At 45.0% G+C, this 25090-nt stretch overlaps 1 protein-coding gene across 4 annotated transcripts in view; it reads left to right on the forward strand.

Moving 5' to 3' along the window:
• nmnat3 (nicotinamide nucleotide adenylyltransferase 3) overlaps nt 1–25090 on the forward strand; it is an 85970-nt gene that overhangs the window by 56170 nt on the left and 4710 nt on the right. Inside the window, exon 5 of one of the 4 annotated variants that reach the window (XM_068042102.1) lies at nt 11861–12705. The exons of 2 other annotated variants lie outside the window; for them this stretch is intronic. In XM_068042102.1, coding sequence (XP_067898203.1) covers nt 11861–12069 — 209 coding nt within the window. In that variant the 3' untranslated portion in view covers nt 12070–12705. Of the gene's footprint in view, nt 1–6084; nt 6642–11860; nt 12706–25090 lie in introns of those variants that run through there. One more of the 4 variants, XM_068042103.1, reaches the window with a different exon arrangement.

A 25090-nucleotide genomic window follows, 5' to 3' on the forward strand; every position in this document is an offset into this window, starting at 1 on the left:
AAGCACAATTTCTGACTGTTATTCTACTCTCTTCCCTTTTGTTTGTTTTTGAACTATTATCTATACTACCTTCTCCACCTAAGCCTCCCCACCACTTATTAGTTTAAAGTGCTTGTGACCACCCTATTTATCCTTTCTACTGTGATCCTAGTCCGAGCCCAATTCAGATGACGCCCATCCCTGTTTTACAGTTCCTTCCTGTCCCAATACTGGTGCCAGTGCCCCATAAAATAGAACCCCTCTTTCCCACACCACCTCTTCAGCTCCCTAATCTGCTTGTCCTTCTGCAATTTGCATGTTGCTTGGGTAATACTGAAAAGATTGTAACCCTTGAGGTCCTGTTCTTTAATTTAACTCCTAGTTCCTGATACATTCCAAACAGGACCTTTTGCCTACACTTACCAATCTTGTTAGTCCCAATATGGACTTTGACAACTTCTCTCTCAATCCTAGTTCTTCTCCAGCTGGGCTGATATCTCTAATCCTGGCACCAGGCAGGCAACACAACCTTCAGAATTCATGATTGTGGCTGAAGAGGACAGTATACAGCCCCTGACTTTACTCACTCCAATCATTACCACATTGGATTTTCAGGCAGCAGCAGTCCAGCAATCTGTCCTCCAGCAGATTACTAAGATTGCTGGAGCGCCATGGTTCTATGGCAGTGGCTCCATTGAGCACATACCTGCTATCCTCTCAGGATGACAGCATTAGTCCTCCCATTGCTGCCACTCCTCCAGTACCTTCGCTGTTGTCTGTCAGCCAACCAGCCAAGACTGCCGCCGCCCATGGTGAGGAGGTTGTCAGGCATGTCCCCACCTGCCAAGAATAAGGAAAATTAATTTTGCCACATGAACATTGATTTTAAACTGCTGATGGTGAAGGAAGAACTTGCTTTAAAAAAGAATTAGAGACTTTGGCTGGAGAGTGACATTAGCATATCAACAGACAAGTACTTCAAAGGACAAAGGAGCTAATCCCTGCTCCAATTTAATCCACAATGGACTTTTGATTACCAGATGTTGAAGCATTCCAGGTTAACTACTAAGATGGCCGAATACACAAACCGACATGGTCAGGCCAGTTTGGTCACATGACTGACTGACTGTTGGAGTTTTTTGAATTTGAACTTCCAACAGGGATTAGGAACTAAGAAGGCTGTTTTCTCCTGGACTGAGAGCACCTTTCTCCTGTCTGCTCTCAGAGTCATACGGCATAGAACTCCTCTCGCTATCATCAGCTTCGGAAACCATTGAAGACATATGAACCCCAAGAGAGAAAAGTCTCCTTCAGTGAACAAGGTTTAAGAAGAATACTGGGCCCCAACGAAAAGTAAGAGCTGTCTACAATCAAGGATTGTACGGCGATCTGGAAACATAGAAACAGTAACAAGAAGCCCCCTTTTAGAGACTGCCTCAAATCTCTCCATTTTATTTTTCTTCTCTTTTCTGTCCCTATTTGCATATGTGTATCATGTGTGCATGCGAATGTGGGCACGTCGTATATCCATAGGCGTTAACCGTATTAGAGTTTAAGTTTAATGTTTAATAAATTTCACTTTTCTTCTTTAAACGTAAAGAAAATTTGGTGTGCCCATTTCTTTGCCTTATAATCGGAAAGCTGTGAACAAGGATCACCAAGGGGGAGCTCAAAACACAGTGTGTTTAAAATTAAACCCTGTTATAATAAAACCAGGTGAAGACAGTAAAAGACCCCTAGACAGCTTTCTCACCTGGCCGTAACAAGGTGTAATCCAAAGCCGGGTCTTCTAGGACCAGAGCTGCACGAGGTCATCTTACATGGCCATCTGCAGTCTCTACCACTGAAAATCAACAGCCTTCCACCAGCTATACTGTAGCCACTGGGATGCACTATGTAGGGGCACAAGGCCTGCAAAGGTAGATGGAAGACAAACACTAAAAAATGCACACGGGTGATTAGTTGACTTTAGTATGGGGGAATATTGAATGGCTTGTTTGATAAATCATAGAATCATAGGAAGTTTACGACACAGAAAGAGGCCCAGTTTATCTGCTCTGGCTGAAAACGAGCCACCCAGCCTAATCCCACCTTCCAGCGTTTGGTCCGTAGGTTACGGCACTTGAGATGCATATCAAGACTCCTTTTAAATGAGTTGCGGGTTTCTGCCTCAACTACCCTTTCAGGCAGTGAGTTCCAGACCCCCACCATCCTCTGGGTGAAAAATTATTTCCTCATCACCCCTCTAATCTTTCGAACAATCACTTTAAATCTATGTCCCCTAGTCACTGATCTCTCTGCTAAGGTAAATAGGCCCTTCACATCCACTCTGTCCAGGCTCCTCACAATTTTGAACGTTTCAATCAAATCTCCCCTCGGCCTTCTCTGTTCCAAGGAGAACAACCCCAGCTTATACAATCTTTCCTCATAGCTGCATTTTTCCAGTCCTGGCAACGTCCTCGTAAATCTCTTCTGTACTCTCTCTTGTGCAATTACATCCTTTCTGTAATCAGATGACTGGAACTGCACACAGTACTCAAGTTGGGGCCTAACTAATAATTTATACAGTTCAGGCATAACCTCGCTGCTCTTATATTCTGTACTTCAACTAATAAAGGAAAGGATTCCATGTGCCTTCTTCAACACTTTATTGACCTGCCATACTACCTTCAGGGATCTGTGGACATTCACTCCAAGGTCCCTCACTTCCTCTACACCTCTCGTTATTCTCCTGTTAATCGTGTATTCCTCCACAAGCGCATCAGCTCACACTTCTCCAGGTTGATAAAGTTGATTTGGAATGTTTGTTTTTGTTTTGCGGTGGCTTTTATTTCAGCATTGTGGCCAAGTGGCACGGTGATGGTCTTTACAAATGGATGGCAAGATGCAGGATTGTTGTTGAATAGGGAATCGGGTTTGTGTTCACAGGTACCACAGTTGGGTGAGCTGATCATGAACTTCCTGGCCAGAAAGGGGATGTGTTGGTTGCCTCCTCCCTTCCTCCTCACTCTATCCTGGTGGCAAGGATTGTGCCCTCATGATGACAGGATGGTTCAGGATGCAGCAGAGCACAGCAAATAGTGACACATGGCCTGGAGAGTACTACAGGGCTCCGCCAGATCAATCCAGGCAACAGAGGTTCTGTTTAAGCACCCCGATGGTCTGCTTGATGACATTCTATGTGGCAGCATGGCTCTTGTTATACGCAAGCTGCCCACGTATGTGCAGGTTGCACCCCAGAACTAGGTGGTGAGCAAAAAGCCCATGTCACACAGTAGCCACTCTCATGGTGGCTGAAATGCTGATGGCACAGCAGACTGGCTCAGAATGAAGGAATCTTGACAGCTGTCAGGATAGAGTGCATTGAACTGTGTGACATGTTAAGCGTAGTTAGAACCATAGAACAATTATAAAAAAGGAGGCCATTCAGAACATCGTGTCCGTGCTGGCCAAAAAAACTAGCCGCCCAATCTAATCCCGCCTTCCAGCACCTGGTCCATAGCCTTGCCGGTTACAGCACTTCAGGTGCATGTCCAGGTATCTTTTAAAAGAATTGTGGGCTTCTGCTTCCACCACCATTCCTGGTAGTGAATTCCAGACACCCACCACCCTCTGGGTGAAAAAGTTTTTCCTCATGTCCCCTGTAATCCTTCTACCAATCACCTTAAATCTGTGCCCCTGGTAATTGACCCCTCCGCTCAGGGAAACAGGTCTTTCCTGTCTATCTTGGCCTCTCATAATTTTGTACATCTCTATTAAGTCACCCCTCAGCCTCCTCTGTTCTAAGGAAAACGACCCTAGCCTATCCAATATTTCCTCATAGCTGCAACTTTCGAGCCCTGGCAACATGCTTGTAAATCTCCTCTGTACTCTCTCCAGAGAAATTATGTCCTTTCTGTAATGTGACCAGAACTGTACACAATACTCCAGCTGTGACCTAACTAGTGTTTTATACAGTTCCATCTGTAAAAACAGTCCCTGTTTTTGTATTCTATACCTCAGCCAATAAAGGAAAGCATTCCATATGCCTTCTTCACCACTCTGTCTACTTGTCCTGCCACCTTTGGGGACCTGTGGACATGCATTCCAAGGTGTCTCACTTATTTTACCCCTCTCAATATCCTCCCATTTATTGTGTATTCCTCGCTTTATTTATTTTTTATTTATTTAGAGATACAGCACTGAAACAGGCCCTTCGGCCCACCGAGTCTGTGCCGACCAACAACCACCCATTTATACTAACCCTACAGTAATCCCATATTCCCTAATATACCACCTACCTACACTAGGGGCAATTTATAATGGCCAATTTACCTATCGCCTGCAAGTCTTTGGCTGTGGGAGGAAACTGGAGCACCCGGCAAAAACCCACGCGGTCACAGGGAGAACTTGCAAACTCCGCACAGGCAGTACCCAGAATCGAACCCAGGTCCCTGAAGCTGTGAGGCTGCGGTGCTAACCACTGCGCCACTGTACCGCCCACTTATTTGCCCACCATCTGCACGTTGAGGGAGTGGAACCCTTTGCAGTTGCCTTACATCTTTGAATTTAGATGCGGTGCCCACAAAGCAAGGTGCATGCACTCAATGGCAGCCTGCACTGTGAGGAAGCCCACTATCCTGGCAAAGCCATGTGCAGGTAATGTGTTCTTCTCTCTGCATATAGTGTGTCAGTCACCTCCTTTATACAACAGTGGACAGCGAAGTGTGAGATGTTGAAGATGTCTCTTGCTCCTAACTGGAAGGAGCCCGACACGAAGAAATTCATGGCCACAATCACCTTCACAGCAACTGGCAGTGCTGTCCTTTCTGGGCTGTGAGGCTGCAGGTCTGCCTGCAAAAGGGCAGATTTCAGTGAGCACCTCTAATGAAACAGAGGTGTCTTATATACTGTTCCTCGCTCAGGTTGAAGTAGGAGAATTGTTCCCTTGAAGACCCTGCATGGATATGGCCTCCTGCTGTGAGCCCTTCTCCCATTCTTCCTCTTCCTTCTTCAAGAAGCTTGTCCTCCTCTACTCATTCTATCTGCCATGCTGCAGGCCAAGGGCGATGGAAACTACAGCACCCTTGACTGGGAGCAAGTGGTCTGAGCAAAACCCTTTCGGAGAGAACCAATGCCTTCACCATGTGCCACACCACTCCTCGTTGACATCACCAACTTTAAATGACTGTACAAACCACCAAACACTTCTACTAACTCAGCTGGAGCCAATAGAAATCAATCAGCAATTAACCTGAGAGTGGTTGATGATCCCTTTAAATAGCATAGCCAGTATGTAGCCTTTCTGCTGTTGAATGCGTGTTCAGCTATGCAAAGTTAAGAGAGGGCATTAGCTGGAACATTGATGTCAAAAATGGCATTAGAGTCAAATTAGTATGACACATTGACTGACGTCATTATCTGTCAATGCTAAATACTTCCAGTGCACACTCCCAGACCTGTGTTCCTAACCTACCCAGAATAATGCCCGTTCGCATTGCACCAGAAGTATGTGCACGCAGCACAGGTGCCATTTTGCATTCAAATTTTGTTTTCTGGATTACTAGTCCAGTATGCTACCGTACCTACCTTTTACAGTCTTTTAAACCAGTCTTTCTTCCTTTCTCTTTCTGTATCTAGTTTAACTCTAATTCACTTATTTCTTTCTTTGTCATTCCTCTGTTTCTGATTGGTTAAGAAGGTGGACTGTTGGTCCTGTTGTTCACTAAGATCCCAGATGCAGGGTCACTGACCTGAAAGGTTAACTCTGCTTCTCTCTCCACAGATGCTGCCAGACCTGCTGAGTATTTCCAGCATTTCTTGTTTGTGTCCCAGATGCATTGTTGGCCTCGCCATGCTGTCATCAACTTGTACTTCCAATAATTTGTGGCACAAAATCTTTTCGACTGAAAGGGTGAGAAAAATGATCCAACCCTCTCCAGCATCTTCTGGGCCTATATGTTCATCCTACTATGGGAGTAGTAGGAGCAGCAAACAGTAATTGCAGTAAAACATAGGCATTTTCTATGGTGATTTGATGTTGCTGAGGAAAGATTTGACACCTGGAAAGACAAAGAGAAAATGTCAATGGGACCAAATGAAGTTAATGTGACATTTACCTTCCAGGAGAGGAGCGGACTTGCGGGAAGGACACGGAGCAAGAAGCGGATAAATGGAGCCCGAGGATTGTGGCCTACAGTGCTTACCCTCCGGGAGAACAGCCGACCTGCAGGAAGAACACAGAGCGAGGAACAGCTAAATAGAGCTCAAGGATGGCAACCTACAGCGCTTACCTTCTGGGAGAGGAGCGGACTTGCGGGAAGAACACGGAGCGAGGAGTGGATAAATAGAGGCCAAGGATTGCGACATAGAGCACTCATCTTCCGGGAGAGCTGCAGAGAGGAGTCCAGGTGTGCCAGACTCTGAAAACAAAGTTAGCAGTGACAGCACAGGAAAGCTGCAAGGTGATTAGTTGGTGAGTAACTGCTGTGAGGGAATAACTCTAAATAGCTGGGTTAGTACACTATTGTTAGGGTGTGTATAAATGGCTTAATAATAAGGAACTAGTGAGTAGTTGTTTTTTTTTTGAGCTATTTTAATTCGTGAACTGTATTGGTTTTTAGTAGGATTTATCAGGACAAGTAAGGTCTTATTAATAATTCTAAGCTGTTGTAGTATTGGTCAGGTTTTTCTTAGCAGTAGCAAAGGGTCAGCTAATAAATAAAGGAATGACATGGCTGCTTCAACCTCGAGAGTGCACCTCCTGTGCTATGTGGGAGCTTCAGGATGCTTCCAGTATCCTGGAGAGCCATTTGTGCAGGAAGCTTGAGCTCCAGGTTTTGGAACTTGAGTAGTAGCTGGCGACACTGCGGTGCATTCATGAGAGCTATGTGGAAAGCACGTTTATAGATGTGGTCACCCCACATATTAAGACTATGCAGGGAGAGAGGGAATGGGTGATCACCAGACAGTCAAAAAGAATCAGGCAGTTAGTGCAGGAGACGCCTGAGTGCATCTCACTCTCCAACAGGTATTCAGTTCTGAATACTGAGGAAAGTCATGCTTCACCTGGGGAGTGCAACCAGAGCCAAGTCCATGGCACCACAGATGGCTCAGCTGCACAGTGGGGTACAGGGAAGACTGGAAGAGCCATATGGACAGGTGATTCAATAGTCAGGGGAACAGACAGGTGTTTCTCTGGCCACAGGCGTGAATCCAGGATGGTGCGTTACCTCTCTGGTGCCAGGGTTAAGGATGCCACTGAGTGGCTGCAGAGCATCCTGAAGGGGGAGGGTGAACATCCAGCAGTCGTGATCCACATCGGCACCAACGACATAGGTAGAAAGAGGGATGTGGTCTTGCAGTCAGAATTTAGGGAGCTAGTTAAGAAATTAGCAAGCAGGACCTCAAAAATTGTAATCTCCAGATTACTCCCAGTGCCACGTGCTAGTGAGTATAGAAATAGAAGGGTAACACAGATGAATGCTTGACTGGAAAGATGGTGCAGGATGGAGGGCTTCAAATTCCTGGCACATTAGGACCAACTCTGGGGGAGATGGGACCTGTACAGACCTAACGGGTTGCACCTGAACAGAGCTGGGACTGAGTTCCTTACGGGACGTTTTGCTAGTGATGTTGGGGAGAGTTTAAACTAGTTTGGCAGGGGGATGGGGACCTGAGGGTAGACTCAGCTGGGACAAAATCAGAAATTAAAATGGAAGATGGAAAATTAATGGATGAGTCTGGATGACAGAGGAAACAAGGGTTATAAAATTTAAAAAAAGAGTTTTGCAGTGCTTAAGGGTATCTATTTCAATGCAAAGTGTATAGCAAATAAAGCAGGTGAGCTGAGGGCACAGATAGACACGTGGCAGTATGATATAGCTATTACAGAAACATGGCTTAAGGAGGGACAGGATTGGCAGCTCAACGTTCCTAGTTACAGGGTTTTCAGATGCGATAGGGAGGGGGATAAGAAAGGAGGGGGAATGTCAATTTTGGTCAGGGAAACTATTACAGCTGTGAGGAGGGATGATATGTCAGAAGGCTCATCAAATGAGGCCATATGGATGAGCTAAGGAACAAAAAATGGGCAATCACACTGTTTGGAGTGTACTATAGACCCCCAAACAGTCAGAGGGAGATAGAAGAGTAGATATGTAAGCAAATCTCTGAGAAGTGCAAGAGTATTGAGCAGTAATAGTAGGGGATTTTAATTACCCCAGCATTAACTGGGATAGTTTTAGTGTGAAAGGAATTGAGGGAGCAGAATTCTTGAGATGCATTCAGGAGAACTTTTTTGCCCAGTGTGTAGCAAGTCCAACAAGAGAGGGTGCAGTTTTAGACTTAGTTTTAGGAAATGAAGACGGCTGGTGGGAGGAGTGACAGTGGGAGAGCATTTTGGTGGCAGTGATCATAATTCAGTCAGTTTTAACATAATTATGGAAAAGGACAGAGATAGAACAGGAGTTAGAGTTCTCAATTGGGGCAAGGCCAATTTTACTAAAATGAGGAGTGATTTAGCAAAAGTAGACTGGAAACAGCTACTTGAAGTTAAATCAGTGTCAGAACTGTGGGAGGCATTCAAGGGGTTCAGGGTAAACATGTTCCGACAAAGAAAAAGGGTGAGGCGGCTAAATCTAGAGCCCCATGGATGTCAAGGAGCCTACAGGGTAAGATCAGGCAGAAAAGGAAAGCATATGTCCGACACCGAGAACTCAATACTACAGAAAGCCAAGAGGAGTATAGAAAGTGGAGGGGTGAAATCAAAAAGGAAATTAGGAAAGCAAAGAGAGGGCATGAAAGAATATTGGCACACAAAATCAAAGTGAACCCAAAGATGTTTTATCAATACATTAAGAGTAAGAGGATAACCAAGGGGAGAGTATGGCCCATAAAAAACCAAAAAGGTAACCTATGTGTAGGAGCGGAAGATATTGGTATGGTTCTTAATGAATACTTTGCGTCTGTCTTCACAAAAGAGGGTGACGATGCAGATATTGTCGTTAAGGAGGAAGAGTGTGAAGTATTGGATGCGATAAACATAGGGAGAGAGGAAGTAATAATGGGATTAGCATCCTTGAAAGTTGATAAATCACCAGGGCCAGATGAAATGTATCCTAGGCTGTTAAAAGAAGTAAGAGAGGAAATAGCAGAAGGTCTGACCATCATTTTCCAGTCCTGACTGGATACAGGTGTGGTGCCAGATGGTTGGAGAATTGCTAACGTTGTACCTCTGTTTAAAAAGGGACTGAATAATTACAGGCCAGTCAGTCTAACCTCAGTAGTGGACAAATTATTGGAATCTATTCTGAGAGACAGGATAAACTGTCACTTAGAAAGGCACAGGTTAATCAAGGATAGTCAGCATGGATTTGTTAAGAGAAGATCTTGTTTGAACAAGGTGATCAAATTTTTTGAAGAAGTAACAAGAAAGATAGATGAGGATAGTGTAGTTGATGTGGTCTACATGGATTTTAGCAAGGCTTTTGACAGGGTCCCACATGGCAGACTGGTTAAAAAAGAGTCCCATGGGATCCAGGGAAATGCAGCAAGGTGGATACAAAATTGACTCAGTGGCAGGAAACAAAGGATAATTGTTGATGGCTGTTTTAGCGACTGGAGGGCTGTTTCCAGTGGCATTCTGCAGAGCTCAGTACTGAGTCCCATGCTTTTTATGGTGTATATTAACGATTTGGACGTAAATATAGGGGGTATGATCAAGAAGTTTGTGGATGACACAAAGATTGGCCATGTGGTAGATAGTGAGGAGCATAGCTGTAGGCTGCAGGAAGATATTGATGGGCTGGTCAGATGGGCAGAAAAGTGGCAAATGGAATTCAACTTGGAGAAGTGTGAGGTGATGCATATGGGAAGGTCAAACAAGGCAAAGGAATACACGATAAATGGGAAAATACTGAGAAGTGTAGAGGAAGTAAGGGACCTTGGAGAGAATGTCCACAGATCCCTGAAGGTAGCAGGACAGGTCGATAAGGTGGTTAAGAAGGCATATGGAACCCTTTCATTTATTAGCTGAGGTATAGAATAGAAGAGCAGGGAGGTTATGCTGGAACTGTATAACTCATTGGTTAGGTTACAACTTGAGTACTATGTGCAGTTCTGGTCACTTCATTACAGAAAGGATGTGATTGCACTAGAGAGAGTTTTGAGGAGATTTACGAGGATGTTTCCAGGATTGGACAAGTGCAGCTATGAGGAAAGATTGAGTAGACTGGGGTTGTTCTCCTTGGAACAGAGAAGGCTCAGGAGAGGTCTGATTGAAATGTACAAAATTTTGAGGGGCCTGGAAAGAGTGGTGGTGAAGGGTCATAGATTGAAAGTGATTGGTAGAAAAATTAGAGGGGAGATGAGGAAAAACCTTTTTACCCAGAGGGTGGTGATGGTCTGGAACTCACTGCCTGAAAGGGTAGTTGAGGCAGAGACCCTCAACTCATTCAAAAGGAGTCTGGATATGCATCTGAAGTGCCGTAAACTGCAGGGCTACAGACCAAATGTTGGAAGGTGGGATTAGAAGAGTTGGATCGTTTTTTGGACGGCACAGACACGATGGGCCAAGTGGCCTCTTTCTTTGTCATAAACTTTCTATGATTCTATTTATCCCACTTTTCCATCCTCCCTTCTATTGTATCCGAATAAACATATAGCTAGTCTGTTGAGGAATGTACTTGGATGGAGATATCTATAAACCTGAGGTAAAACTAGCCAATTGGCACAGCCTTACACATAATCTTTATTCACTGTTTTAATCCCAACAGAAATTTTTAATGCAAACATGATGGCTCAATCAGTGGCAAATGAATGGCAGTTGCTGCTCATTACACTTAAATTAGCCACAGAATTTCTTTAGGCTTTTATGCTGAGATTTGTGGTTATTAGACAGGCAAAACTGTGCACTGCTATCTTTAGGGGATGTGGAATCTGTGGGAACAGGGCAAGCAACATTGTGTCTCCTCAACCAATCAGATTGAAGAATTCTTACTGAGGCATGCGGAGTCTAAACCAGGAAGTGTAAGCTCGAATATTTAATTCAATGTAAAATCATGTACAAAATGCAAAATGAAGGAAGGGACAGAAAATGGGATTAAGGGGGGGGAAAGAAAAAAGATTTAAAAATTGATTACTTTTATTTTGAGAACATAAGAAATAAGAATTCAAATCTCCAACAATAATTGAAATCTGAAGGAATGAGATTCCACATTTCTTAAAGTAAATTTCTGGAGAGATTGTTTGGTTGTAATTGTTACTCAACACATCATTAAAAATTCGCTTACACTTGAACGGACCAGTTCTAACTCTCTAGTGTGTTTAATGGGTATCTAATAAGTAAGTACAACAGCCTCCTGCCCTGCGTGCATTTGAATGCCGAATCTCTTGGTGAGGTACTGATGTAGTGAAGCTTGTGGAGGAGCTGGGCTATGCCCCTAGTATAGGTAGGTAGTAGGGGAATATAGGGACAGGTGAGGATGTTGTAGGAATATGGGATTAGTGTAGGATTAGTATAAATGGGTGGTTAATGGTTGGCACAGACTTGGTGGGCCGAAGGGCCTGTTTCAGTGCTGTATCTCTAAAATCTAAAAAATCTAAAACAGACAGCAGCTTCCTGTTTAATTTCCATGTTTAATGGCTCATGTGCAGGCACCAGACGTTGCTGCTTGCTCCTTGCTGATAGCCTCACCGTTTGTCTCCTCCTGCAAAATCTGGGCTATGGTGTATAAAAGACAATTTGACTTACAAATGAGCAGTGCTGCCATTGCAGTAGTTTGGTAATATTTAGTATGCTGAGCATTAGAAGCAAGAAAATTGGATAATTTCATGCTTGAATGCTTTGGTGTTCTGATGAAAGATCACAGACCTGAAATGTTAACTGTTTCTCTCTCCACAGATGCTGCCAGACACGCTGAGTCTTTCAAGCACTTTGTGTTTTTACTTCCCATTCACACATCACCCCTGTCACCCCTGTGTTCAATAACCTACATTGGCTTCTGGTTCAGCGAGACTTCAGTTTTTAGATTCTCATACTTGTTTTCAAATCCCTCCATGGTCCTGCCCGTCGCCATCCCTGTAATCCCCTCCAGCCACGCAACCCTCTGAGATATCTGAACTCCTCGAATTCTGGCCTCTTGAGCATTCCCAATTTTAATTGCTCTAGCATTTGCAGCTGTGCCATCAGCTGTCAAGACCCTAAGCTCCAGAATTTTCTCCCTGAACATTTCCACCACTCTACCTCCCTTTTCTCCTTTAAGACGCTCCTTAAAACCTACCTCTTTGACCAAGCTTTCAATCATCTGTCTTAATATCTCCTTATGTGACTCAGTGTCAAATTTTGTTTGATAACGTCCCTGTGAAGTGCCTTGGGACATTTTACTACGTTAAAGTCGCTATATAGATATAAGTTGTTGTCTCCACCACAAAAGTACTCCATTTATTTATGTCGCGCTCTCTCACTTTCTTTCTCCTGCACTCTCTGGTTAATGGGTACATTTGGTTCTTTAAATATATAGCAAGGTCCTTTGTGTTGAAAAATTACCCATAAATCCCATTTTTTGCTTTGTTTTCAGAACTTGATTATTATCTTGGGTGCAGTTGCTGAAAAATATTTCTCGTGTTGCTCACTGTCATAGCCATAATTAGGTCGTAGCCATTTTTCGTTGTTTTTTTTCATTCATTCATGGGATGTGGGCGTCACTGGCTATGCCAGCATTTATTGCCCATCCCTAATTCCCCTTGAGAAGGTGGTGGTGAGCTGCCTTCTTAAACCGCTGCAGTCCATGTGAGTTCGGTACACCCACAGTGCTGTTAGGAAGGGAGTTCCAGGATTTTGACCCAATGACAGTGAAGGAACGGCGATATAGTTCCAAGTCAGGATGGTGTGTGACTTGGACGGGAATTTGCAGGTGGTGATGTTCCCATGCATCTGCTGCTCTTGTCTTTCGAGGTGGTAGAGGTCGCGTGTTTGGAAGGTGCTGTCGAAGGAGCCTTGGTGTGTTGCTGCAGTGCATCTTGTAGATGGTACACACTGCTGCCACTGTGCGTCGGTGATGGAGGGAGTGAATGTTTGTGGATGGTGTGACAATCATGCGGGTGGCTTTGTTCTGGATGGTGTTGGGTTTCTGGAGTGTTGTTGGAGCAGGACCCATCCAGGCAAGTGGAGAGTGTTCCATCACACTCCTGACTTGTGCCTTGTAGATGGTGGACAGGCTTTGGGGAGTCAGGAGGTGAGTTACTCGCTGCAGGATTCCTAGCCTCTGACTTACTCTTGTAGCCACGGTATTTATATAACTACTGCAGTTCAGTTTCTGGTCAATGGTAGCCCCTAGGATGTTGATAGTGGGGGATTCAGCAATGGTAATGCCATTGAATGTCAAGGGGAGATGGTTAGATTCTCTCTTGTTGGAGATGGTCATTGCTTGGCACTTGTGTGGCGCAAATGTTACTTGCCACTTGTCGGCCCAAGCCTGGATATTGTCCAGGTCTTGCTGCATTTCTACACAGACTGCTTCAGTATTTGAGGAGTCGCGAATGGTGCTGAACATTGTGCAATCATCAGCGAACATCCCCACTTCTGACCTTAAGATTGAAGGAAGGTCATTGATGAAGCAGCTGAAGATAGTTGGGCCTAGGACACTACCCTGAGGAACACCTGCAGTGATGTCCTGGAGCTCAGATGATTGACCTCCAACAACCACAGCCATCTTCCTTTGCGCTAGGTATGACTCCAACCAGCAGAGAGTTTTCCCCCGATTCCCATTGACTCCAGTTTTGCTAGGGCTCCTTCATGCCATATTTGGTCAAATGCTGCCTTGATGTCAAGGGCAGTCACTCTCACCTCACCTCTTGAGTTCAGCTCTTTTGTCCATGTTTGAACCAAGGCTGTAATGAGGTCAGGAGCTGAGTGGCCCAGGTGGAACCCAAACTGAGAGTCACTGAGCAGGTTATTGCTAAGCAAGTGCTGCTTCATGGCACTGTTGATGACACCTTGCATCACTTTACTGATGATTGAGAGTAGTTGATGGGACGGTAATTGGCTGGGTTGGACTTCTCCTGCTTTTTGTGTACAGGACATACCTGGGCAATTTTCCACATTGCCGGGTAGATGCCAGTGTTGTAGCTGTAACGGAACAGCTTGGCTAGGGATGCGGCAAGTTCTGGAGCACAGGTCTTCAGTACTATTGCCGGAATGTTGTCAGGACCCATAGTTGGTGTCGCATTTCTCATCGAGGCTTTGCTGTTGGTATGATATTTTTACTGTTAATTTCTGCTGTTTTTCTGTGTGTATTTTGGTCTTTTTTTGCTTGCGCTATTTTCGGGTGGGAGTGACGGTTCCGTACTTTCTCCCAAATATTTTTAGCTTTACCCTTTTCACTAGACTGGCTACATTCCATAGATGTGGATTGGCAGCCACTGACTGTGGTGCAAATAATGACACTGTCGTAATTTTCTTTCTACTTCAGAAGCTCAAAAGCATAAAGTAAAATTATAGAAATGATTATGAACTAATGAGTATCAGCCGTGGCTCAGGTGGTAGAATCCTCGCCTCTGAGTCACATGGTTCCACTCCAGAACTTGAGCATAAACATCAAGCCTGACACTGTAGTGCAGTACTGTGAGAGTGCCATGCTGTTGGAGAAGTCGTCTTGCAGATGAGACGTTGAACGAGGCCCTGCCTGCCCTCTCGGATGGATATAAAAGATCCTATGGCACTATTTTGAAGAACAGGGGAGTTATCTCCGGTGTCTTGGCCAGTATATATCCCTCAATCAACATCAGAAAAATATTATCTTGTCGTTACTACATTGCTATTTGTGGGAGCTTACTGTATGCAAATTGACATTTCCTACATTACAACAGTGACTACACTTCAAAAGTACTTCGTGGGCTGTAAAGCGCTTTGAGCGTCCCGTGGTTGTGAAATGTGCTATATAAATGAATATCTTTGTTTCTTTAATCAAATCAAAGAACACATTTTTCCAGCAGTGGCAAATAAACATCAATTTCATAAATTTTGGACTGAGATCGGTATCAGCAAGGAAGCAGTGATAGAGATTTATCCGTTTAACCCAGAAATGGAAAAGCCTAACATTTGTCAATAGGGCAGATGATTTGCATTGACTGTGAATCTTGAAAATTAGATTGCATCACTGAAAATATTAAATTGCAGATTCTGTATATGGTGGACCTGCTGAAAGTGAAAAACAGGAAAAGGATTGAACTTATTCAATTCTTTCTCACTCATTCCACTTCTGGGAATCTAATCAATGTAGCTTGAACTGGATGTAGAGTAGACCAGGGAGAGCCAGGCTGTGAACTTGCCAAACAGCAGAAATGGGGTTTGAGAATATGATAATCTGATCAAAGCACGGCAGTGTGAACATTAAGCCAACGGATCAGATCTAAGCTCTGCAGTCCTGTCACATCCAGTCATGAATGGTGGTGGACAATTAACTAACTGGAGGAGGTGGGTCCACAAATATCCCCATCTTCAATGATGGGAGAGCCCAGCACTTCAGTGCAAAAGATAAGGCTGAAGCATTTGCAACAATCTTTCAGCCAGAAGTGCTGAGTGGATGATCCATCTCGGCCTCCTCCTGAAGTCCCCAGCATCACAGATGCCAGTCTTCAGCCAATTTGATTCCCTCCACATAATATGAAGGCACTGGATGCTGCAAAGGCGATGGGCCCTGACAACATTCCGGCAATAGTACTGAAGACTTGTGCTCCAGAACTTGCGCCCCTAGCCAAGCTGTTCCAGTACAGCTACAACACTGGCATCTACCCAGCAATGTGGAAAATTGCCCAGGTATGTCCTATACACACAAAGCAGGTCAAATCCAACCCAGCCAATTACTGCCCCATCAGTCTACTTTCAATCATCAGTAAAGTGATGGAAGGTGTCGTCGACAGTGCTATCAAGTTGCACTTGCTTAGCAATAACCTGCTCACTGATGCTCAGTTTGGGTTCCGCCAGGGCCACTCAGCTCCTGATCTCATTACAGCCTTGGTTCAAAAATGGACAAAAGAGTGAACTCGAGGTGAGAGTGACTGCTCTTGACCTAAAGGCAGCAGTTGACCGAGTATGGCAGCAAGAAGCCCTAGCAAAACTGAAGTCACTGGGAATCAGGGGGAAAACTCTTTGCTGGTTGGAGTCACATCTAGCACAAAGGAAGATGGTTGTGGTTGTTGGAGGTCAATCATCTCAGCTCCAGGACATCAATGCAGGAGTTCCTCAGGATAGTGTCCAGGCTTGGACTGATAAATGGCAAGTAACATTCACGCAACACAAGTGCCAGGCCATGACTATCTCAAACAAGAGAGAATCTGACCATCTCCCCTTGACATTCAATGGCATTATGGTCACTTAATCCCCCACTATCAACATCCTGGGCTTGCCATTGACCAGAAACTGAACTGGTGTAGCCATATATATACCATGGCTACAAGAGCAAGTCAGAGGCTAGGAATCCTGCGGCGAGTAACTCACTTCCTGACTCCCCAAAGCCTGTCCACAATCTACAAGGCACAAGTCAAGAGTGTAATGGAATACTCTCCACTTGCCTGGATGGGTGCAGCTCCAACACTCAAGTAGCTCGACACCATCCAAGGCAAAGCAGCCTACTTGATTGGCACTCCCTCCACCACTAACACACAGTGGCATCAGTACCATCTACAAGATGCACTGCAGCAATGCACCAAGGCTCCTTTGATAGCACCTTCCAAACCTACGACCTCTACCACCTGGAAGGACAAGGGCAGCAGTTGCATGGGAACACCAGCACTTGCAAGTTCCACTCCAAGCCACACACCATCCTGACTTGGAACTATATCACCATTCCTTCACTGTTGCTGGGTCAAAATCCTGGAACTCCCTTCCAAACAGCACTGTGGGTGTACCTACCCCACATGGACTGCAGCGGTTCAAGATGGCGGCTCACCACCTTTTCAAGGGCAATTAGGAATGGGCAATGAATGCTGGCATCCCCTGAATGAATTAAAAAAAAATTAAATTGTCTTCCTGGCCACATATTTTTGTGTTAAAATGCTTTGGTTTCTATACTCATGTTCATATTTCATTCAGACCTTCGAAAATGATTATGTTGAACATGACTGGCAAGCATCTACCAGAGTTCACCTGTAACATGTACTCTAAGCTTAATTGCCAGTTGTGTTATGTGTGCAGCTTGGCTACAGGTTTGAAAAGGAAAACAGCATTTTTAGAATGAGGAGCACATCCAGCAAATGGGGGATCCATATTTTGTTTGACATGGGCTTCCCTTGGTCTCCTTGTTGCTGTCAACTGTAATATAGGTCGAAAGCTGCAATGGGAAAGATTGCTTTCCTTTCGCATATTTTATATCAAAATTTCACACTGTCATTAATCTCTAGGTTGAAAAGTCTAACACAAATTGCATTTACTTTTATTGTATTTACTGTTTTGTTAGGTATGACTTATTGTTCTTACACTTTCTCAGATCTTAAACGGTTGCTAATGGTGTATTGCTACGAATGTCGCTGAACCACTTATTTTGTATAAATTCTGTCTGACTAATTGGAGTAAGAGGGATTTAAATACCTTTTCTTCAGGTGCAGACTTCCAAATTCTTCAACGGGGCTTAATAAAGAATATTTCCTTCAATATTAACAATTTGAATATCATGACTGCGACTTTTTTTGTAAGAGGTTTGGTGACAGGTTCTTGATGTGCAATCTTTAAATCGGACCTGGAAAACCATTTGTTATAACAAGAAGAATGTAATGAAAAATTGTCAGAACAGAATTTCACTATGTGTTGATCAAATTTCAAAGTAATAAGATTTGCTATCAATGTGTGAACAGGTAAATCAATTTCTCCTTAAGGTGTCCAACAAGTCTTGCATTACAATAAATCAAATGTATACTTTGTGAAATGAGAATGAAAGATGTGTTACACACTGTCTGCTTACAATCTAAATCATTGAGATTTAATCTGGCGAAGACAACTTTTTTGAACAATAGCAGTTTTTGCCATGTGCAGGTTACAGTGCTTAAGGAAGCGTAAGTGACGATGCTGCAATAACATCCCACACAGAAGAGTGTCTGCAGAGACTCATCGACAGGATTGCGGCTGCCTGCAACGAATTTGGCCTAACCATCAGCCTCAAGAAAACAAACATCATGGGACAGGACGTCAGAAATGCTCCATCCATCAATATCGGCGACCACGCTCTGGAAGTGGTTCAAGAGTTCACCTACCTAGGCTCAACTATCACCAGTAACCTGTCTCTTGATGCAGAAATCAACAAGTGCATGGGAAAGGCATCCGCTGCTATGTCCAGACTGGTCAAGAGAGTGTGGGAAAATGGCGCACTGACACGGAACACAAAAGTCCGAGTGTATCAGGCCTGTGTCCTCAGTACCTTGCTCTACGGCAGCGAGGCCTGGACAACGTATGTCAGCCAAGAGCGACGTCTCAATTCATTCCATCTTCGCTGCCTCCGCAGAATCCTTGGCATCAGGTGGCAGATTGTATCTTCAATACAGAAGTCCTCGAGGCGGCCAACATCCCCAGCATATACACCCTACTGAGCCAGCGGTGCTTGAGATGGCTTGGCCATGTGAGCCGCATGGAAGTTGGCAGGATCTCCAAGGACACATTGTACAGCGAGCTCGTCACTGGTATCAGACCCACCAGCCGTCCATGTCTCCGCTTTAAAGACGTCTGCAAACGTGACATGAAGTCCAGTGACATTGATCACAAGTCGTGGGAGTCAGTTGCCAGTGATTACCAGAGCTGGCGGACAGCCATAAAGGCGGGGCTAAAGTGTGGCGAGTCGAAGAGACTTAGCTGTTAGCAGCAAAAAAGTCACGCGCAAGGAGCGAGCCAACTGTGTAACAGCCCCGACAACCAATTTTATCTGCAGCACCTGTGGAAGAGTCTGTCACTCTAGAATTGGCCTTTATAGCCACTCCAGGTGCTGCTTCACAAACCACTGACCACCTCCAGGCGCTTACCCATTGTCTCTCGAGACAAGGAGGCCAAAGAAGAAGTGACAATAACCACACAATCTAATTCATTGTATTACATATATAATTTCAATGAACACTAATAAGAGACTAAATATATCCCAGTGTTCTTTAATGAATTCACTGTTGAGCTTGTGATTATCCCTCTTTAGAATGGTCAGGAGAAAATTCTTTCACTGACTCATTAGCATTAGGAACTACTGGAGCTGACGTGTGGATTTCCTCAATATCAAGCTGATCTTCAGCAATTCAAGGGGTTACCATCAACATCCTGGGGTCACCACTGATCAGAACTTGAATTGGACCAGCCACATAAATACTGTGGCTACAAGAGCAGGTCAGAGACTGGATATACTGTGGTGAGTAACTTGCCTCCTGACTCACAAAGTCTTACAGTATCCACAAGGCATAAGTCAAGAGTGAATGCAGGTGAGCCCTGCGAGGGACGATGGAGAAGGGCTGAATGCAGTTGGAACTCTTCTCAAGGTGCCCCCTTGCCTGCACCCCCTCTGACAGAGCCACACATGTTGCATTCTGTCCTGATGACGGATTCTTCCCCTGCACAGGTGCTGGTGGGATAGTCTTTGGCAGGGCCCTCAATGGCCCCAGAACCCAGAGGACATCAGTGATGGGCATCTCCTGTGACAAAACAGGGGAATAAGCAGCCTGTCTCCAGCTCACCTGAAGCCACAGAAGTAGCACCACGTAAAAATAAGATAAAAAGTACAAGGAAAAGGTCTTAGTTGCACAAAGAGAATCACTTGGGTGCTTATTGCATTGTTAGTGTGACATGGATGCTCTTTATTTCAATGAAGACATGAGTTTTTGTGGCCTCCTTATTGTTCTGGAATCTACTTTGTTAGATAACCCATTGTTCATGGTCAATTGAGTGCTGCTGAATAGCCTGAGCCACATTGATGAAAAGGTAAGGTTGTAAATGTGGTGGGTGGACACGTGTCCGTAGGGAGGAGGATTGCTGGTGGGGGAGGTGGTTTGCGATAGGTTGTGATTTCAATGCAACAAGCACAGATCTCCAGTGAAGTATGTCTGGATGAAGGCGTCACGGACTTCTCAAGCATTCAGGTCTGTAGCTGGAGGCATCAACGGCACTTCAGGATGCTCCTCCTTCCTCTCCGAGGATCCTGGGTGCTCTCCATATTCCTCTGGTGCCAACTCCAGTTCTCTCTACCTGCCCTGTTGTGCAGGGCACAGAAGAGCACCATTATCTGGAAGACCCTTGCAGGGACAAACTCAAGGGCACTTCCAGATTGGTCAAAACAACAGAACCTCATTTTGGGCAATGGCTTTCTCTATTTTGGCCCTGGTGGTAATATGGCTTCAGTTGTATCTCTCCTGTGCCTTTGTGGTGGGGTTCCTCATTGCAGACATCAGCCAGGTCTTGAGTGATTCTGCCTTGTCGCCCAGGAGCCGTCCACGGTGGCTGTCTGGTGGAGAGAAGAGCTGCAGAGCCTGAGACTGCTGAAGAATGTATGTGTCATGGCAGCTGCCTGGATTCTTGGCGCACGCTTGCATTATTCTCTTGCGATGGTCACATTACCAGCTGCACATTAAAAGAATAGAATCCCTTCCGATTGACAAAAACATCTGGCTGTTCTGATGGCGCCTTGATTGCCACATGGCGCAATCTACAACTCCCTGGACCTGTGGAAATCCTGCAAGGAAGGCAAATCTGACAGCCCTCTGTGTTTGATTGGCCTCATCCATCTCAAATTTAATGTCGTTGGAAGCCCTCACAAACAAGGCATTGGTGACCTGGCTTTTTTTTTATTCGTTTGGGGGATGTGGGCATCGCTGGCTAGGCCAGCATTTATTGCCCATCCCTAATTGCCCTTGAAAAGGTTGTGGTGAGCTGCCTTCTTGAACCGCTGCAGTCCTTGCATCTAGGTACACCCATAGTGCTGTTAGGAAGGGAGTTCCAGGATCTTGACCCAGCGACAGTGAAGGAACGGCGATATAGTTCCAAGTCAGGATGGTGTGTGGCTTGGAGGGGAACTTGCAGATGCTGGTTCTCATGCATCTGCTGCCCTTGCCCTCTAGGTAGTAGAGGTCGCAGGTTTGGAAAGTGCTGTCGAAGGCTGATGCATTTGTGAGCTGCAGATTGTGATATCCTACTTATGTCAGCAGCTGATCCCTGGAAGGATGCGTTCAAATTGAAATTGAGGGCTGCGGTCACCTTGACAGCCATGGGCAATGGGTGGCCACCTGCACCTCTTGGCTGTAGGTCTTCTTCCAAGATGCTGCAGAATTCTGCAGCCACCTGCTGTGAGGGCCGGAGCCTTCGGAAGCACTGCTGTTCAGAGAGGTTGAGGAAGTTAACCCCAGGGGTCTAGACTCTGTGCTGAGGGTATTACCTCCTTCGAGGTGCAGCCCTTTGTCCATCCAGCTGCACGTGGCTGTGGGGATGGAAGCTTCTGCTGCTTGAGTTGCTGTCCCTGCCACTGTGGCTGCTGAGCCGGAGGATCCTGCACCACCTCCTCGGAGGTCCAACCAACTTCCGAATATGTGGATGTAGGGAATAAGGTGAGATCACCCTCAGATGTGTCCAAAGCACTTGAAATAAGTGCACAAAGTTGCTGACAAAATCAGTGAGTTTAGGCTGAAGGATCTGCTCCGGTCCTCGCAAGCCTTTCTATGTGGCTGACTGCAGGCTTGCTGGTTTCACCCTTTATACTGCTCATATCATGTCAGTTTCACTCCTCAATGATTTCCTGCTGTGCACTTGCCTTCTCCAACCCACCATTGCAGACACAGCTTGTAAACCACGCGATGTTGGGAAAGAGGGAATCCATGCTTAAAAAGGCTCTTAATTGCCTTTTAAACTACCTCAGTTGCATTCCCGCCAGACCCACAGGCGTTCCCCGCTGAACTTGCAGCCCACTCCAGGGATAGCCACAAGAGGGCAGGATCATGTCGGGGACCCGACCCGATGTCCTTTTCCATTGCTCTCCCAGCTCCCTCACCCCCAGACCCACCTTCAATAGGCTGGGAAAATCTGCCCAATGTTTGTGTTTTTATTATCTTGTTTGATAAATTATTTCAAGCATTTATCACGCTGAATAAGAAGATTTTCTGAATCCTTTCTCAATTTATTTTTCATTCATTTCTATTTACGTCCTTTTAAACTATTTTTTAGAAGCTCATTTTGAAGTATTACCTTATCTATAAGATTTGATGTGAATGATAACAAAAACATATCTTCATGTCCCTGATTCCATTCATGGGCTGAATTTTATTCTCTTGTCGGAGGCGGGTTCGGTGGCGTGGGGGGTGTTGACGGAGAATCTCCACGGAGCTGTCCACCACGAAAGCTGGTAACGTACCACAATGTGCTGATATTGTCAGAGGCGGGGAAGTACCTCGGCGATACTGATGCCCCAACGCGACGGCATCGTAATTGAAATGTTTGAAATACAGTTTTTAATACATTTGAATCTAATTCACTGCGATCCACTGAAGCTTTCTCAATTTTTTAGTTCACATGTAGCACTCACATGCCTTCAGTTTTGCAACTTTGAAAAGCTGGCGCCACTGAGGCAAGAGTCCTCGGTGCCGCGAAAGGGTAGGAAATCGAACCAGAGTAGCATAGGGGAAGTGGCTGACAGTGGCAGTTACCACTATGTTGAATGTCCAAGGGGCTTGTGTATGAACTGGGTAATTCTGCAAGGGGCTTGTGTGTCGATGGGGGGATCTCTGCAAGGGGCTTGTTTGTGAGCAGGGGTTCCTTGCAAGGGGCTTGTGTGTGGCCAGGGGGCTCCCTGCAAGGGGCTTGTGTGTGAATGGGGGGATCTCTGCAAAGGGCTTTTGTGAGGATGGCAGGGATCTCTGCAAGGGACTTGTGTGTGTCCAAGGGGATCCCTGCAAGAGGCTTGTGTGTGACCAGCGGGATCTCAGCAAGAGGCTTGTGTGTGTCCAGGGGGAGTTCTGCAAGGGGCTTGTGTGTGACCAGGGGGATCTCAGCAAGAGGCTTGTGTGTGTCCAGCGGGATCCCTGCAAGAGGCTTGTGTGTGACCAGGGGGAGTTCTGCAAGGGGCTTGTGTGTGACCAGGGGGATCACTGCAAGGGGCTTGTTTATGAATGTATGTGAATGGGGGGAGTTCTGCAAGGGGCTTGTGTGTGACCAGCGGGACCCCTGCAAGAGGCTTGTACGTGACCAGGGGATCCCTGCAAGGGGCTTGTATGCACAGAAAGAGTAAATACAGGGCTGGCAGGCTTTTAAGTATGGTGCCAGCACCTGCTGCAACATCAGGTGACACCATGAATGGCATCTCCATTGTCACGCCCCACCATGTGATTGGGGGAACAGCCACCACCATTATGCAGAATGGCAGCCATCCTCCTAATTGCGGTGCTGCAGCCACTGAGGTCACAAGTGGGACCACTGCCATTTTGTGACAGGGTCATAAAATTCAGCCTACATGTGTGCCTGCGGTACCTTTTCTTGTTTCTCCTTTTTCTGCGTCATAAGCATCTTCATATAATATAGCTTCTCTGAGAGGATGGACTTGTGTCTTGGCTCAGCACTTTACAAATGCTGCTGTAGAGCTGACTGCTAACGGATGTGTGGATTGACTTGCTCTCCAGTTTTCTTTCCCTCCCTCTGGAGAAATGTCTAGCCTGAACTGGCATGATGGATTGATTCAGTTGGTAAGATTCTCTCCTTTGAATTAGAAGAATGCAGATTCAAACCCCACACCTGTACCTATGTTTGTAATCTTGGCTGCTCCTCTACAGCAATACTGAGAAGTGCTGCATTGTCCTTTTGAATGAGATGTTAAATCCAGGTGCAACATGCCTATTCCTGTGGTTAAAGTGTTCCAAGATCCTGTAGCGTTATTTGAAGAAGAGCAGGGGGTCCCTAGCGTTGCAATTCTCCTCCCTGACTCAATACCATTCAAACAAAGATGGAAAAAATGCTTATTCATCTTACAGGTGTGTTGTTTGTATCTGTAAAATATTGTTTGTGCAGAATGCCTATTGTTTGCCGACACAATAGTCACTGGACTCAAAAAGTATTTCATTTTGTGAAGTGCTTTGAGACATGTCATGGTAAGGTACTATGTGAAAACAATTATTCTTATAGCTTTCCTTTTGCAATTCAATATCAGGAGATCACCATGGCAGTGCATGGTGTAAGAGCTCAATTTCTTTGGCCTACATAATTTATCAACTTTGATTGCAACCTAAGGTAGAGGGAAAACTTTTCAAAAACTCCATTCTATAACTCAGCAGCTAGTGAAAATTTCCCTTAGGAATCAATATGGAAATTTCAGAGAAATTTTCTACACACGTAGTTCCTGAGTAAAACTGCTTCAACAATACAATAAGACCTCTTCAATCTACTCTCAGCTGAAGCACGGTAAAATGTCTTTTGTTCAGTTCGCTGATTTTTCTCACTAACCCTGAATGGTATGCATTTAAAATAATTGTCTCTGTAGATCCTTTTTCAGAATGGGTTTGTTCTATAAATGGGCACTTAGGAGGCATGGGAAATGGTATTAATTTTCAGTCAGTCCTTTTGTAAATGCTTACCCTTGATGTGTTAAGAGGATTGACTATGCTTTTGTGAGGGAGAGGAAGAAGTTCAGAGATTATTTTCAGGAAACACTTGGGTCAGCAGCACTGTTTCTTACTGAGCAATTATTTTTGGAAAGAAATAAATTTCCAGAGTTTTTATAAACTATTGTTCAAATATACAAACCTGTGGTACAGAGCAATCACTAAGTTACTTTTTGTATAAGATTCCAAATTTCAATGTTGGAACTTATCCTATTTAAATTAATTCTGCACCACTGTAGGTGCTTACCCAAATGTGAAAGTACTATGATAATACAGACTGTTCAATATATCCACAAAAAATATAAACATGCATATTTTTAAGTTTTAAAATCATGTGCTTTGTTAATAGTCTTCAGCTTTAGTATGAGAAAAATAGGGCTGGATTTTGTGGAGGAGGTGGGGCTCCTTGCGCTAGGCTGAAATGGTGGGGGGAACCCCGTCTCTGCCTTTGCTGGCCCTCTCCTCCCCCCAGAGTCATCTGGTGTTTTGAAGCCTAAGTACCTGGTGCCGGGATCTCCATTCCCTTAATGACGGGGAT

Source organism: Heterodontus francisci, chromosome 11 (genome assembly GCF_036365525.1).
Source record: "Heterodontus francisci isolate sHetFra1 chromosome 11, sHetFra1.hap1, whole genome shotgun sequence".
NCBI lineage: Eukaryota > Metazoa > Chordata > Chondrichthyes > Heterodontiformes > Heterodontidae > Heterodontus > Heterodontus francisci.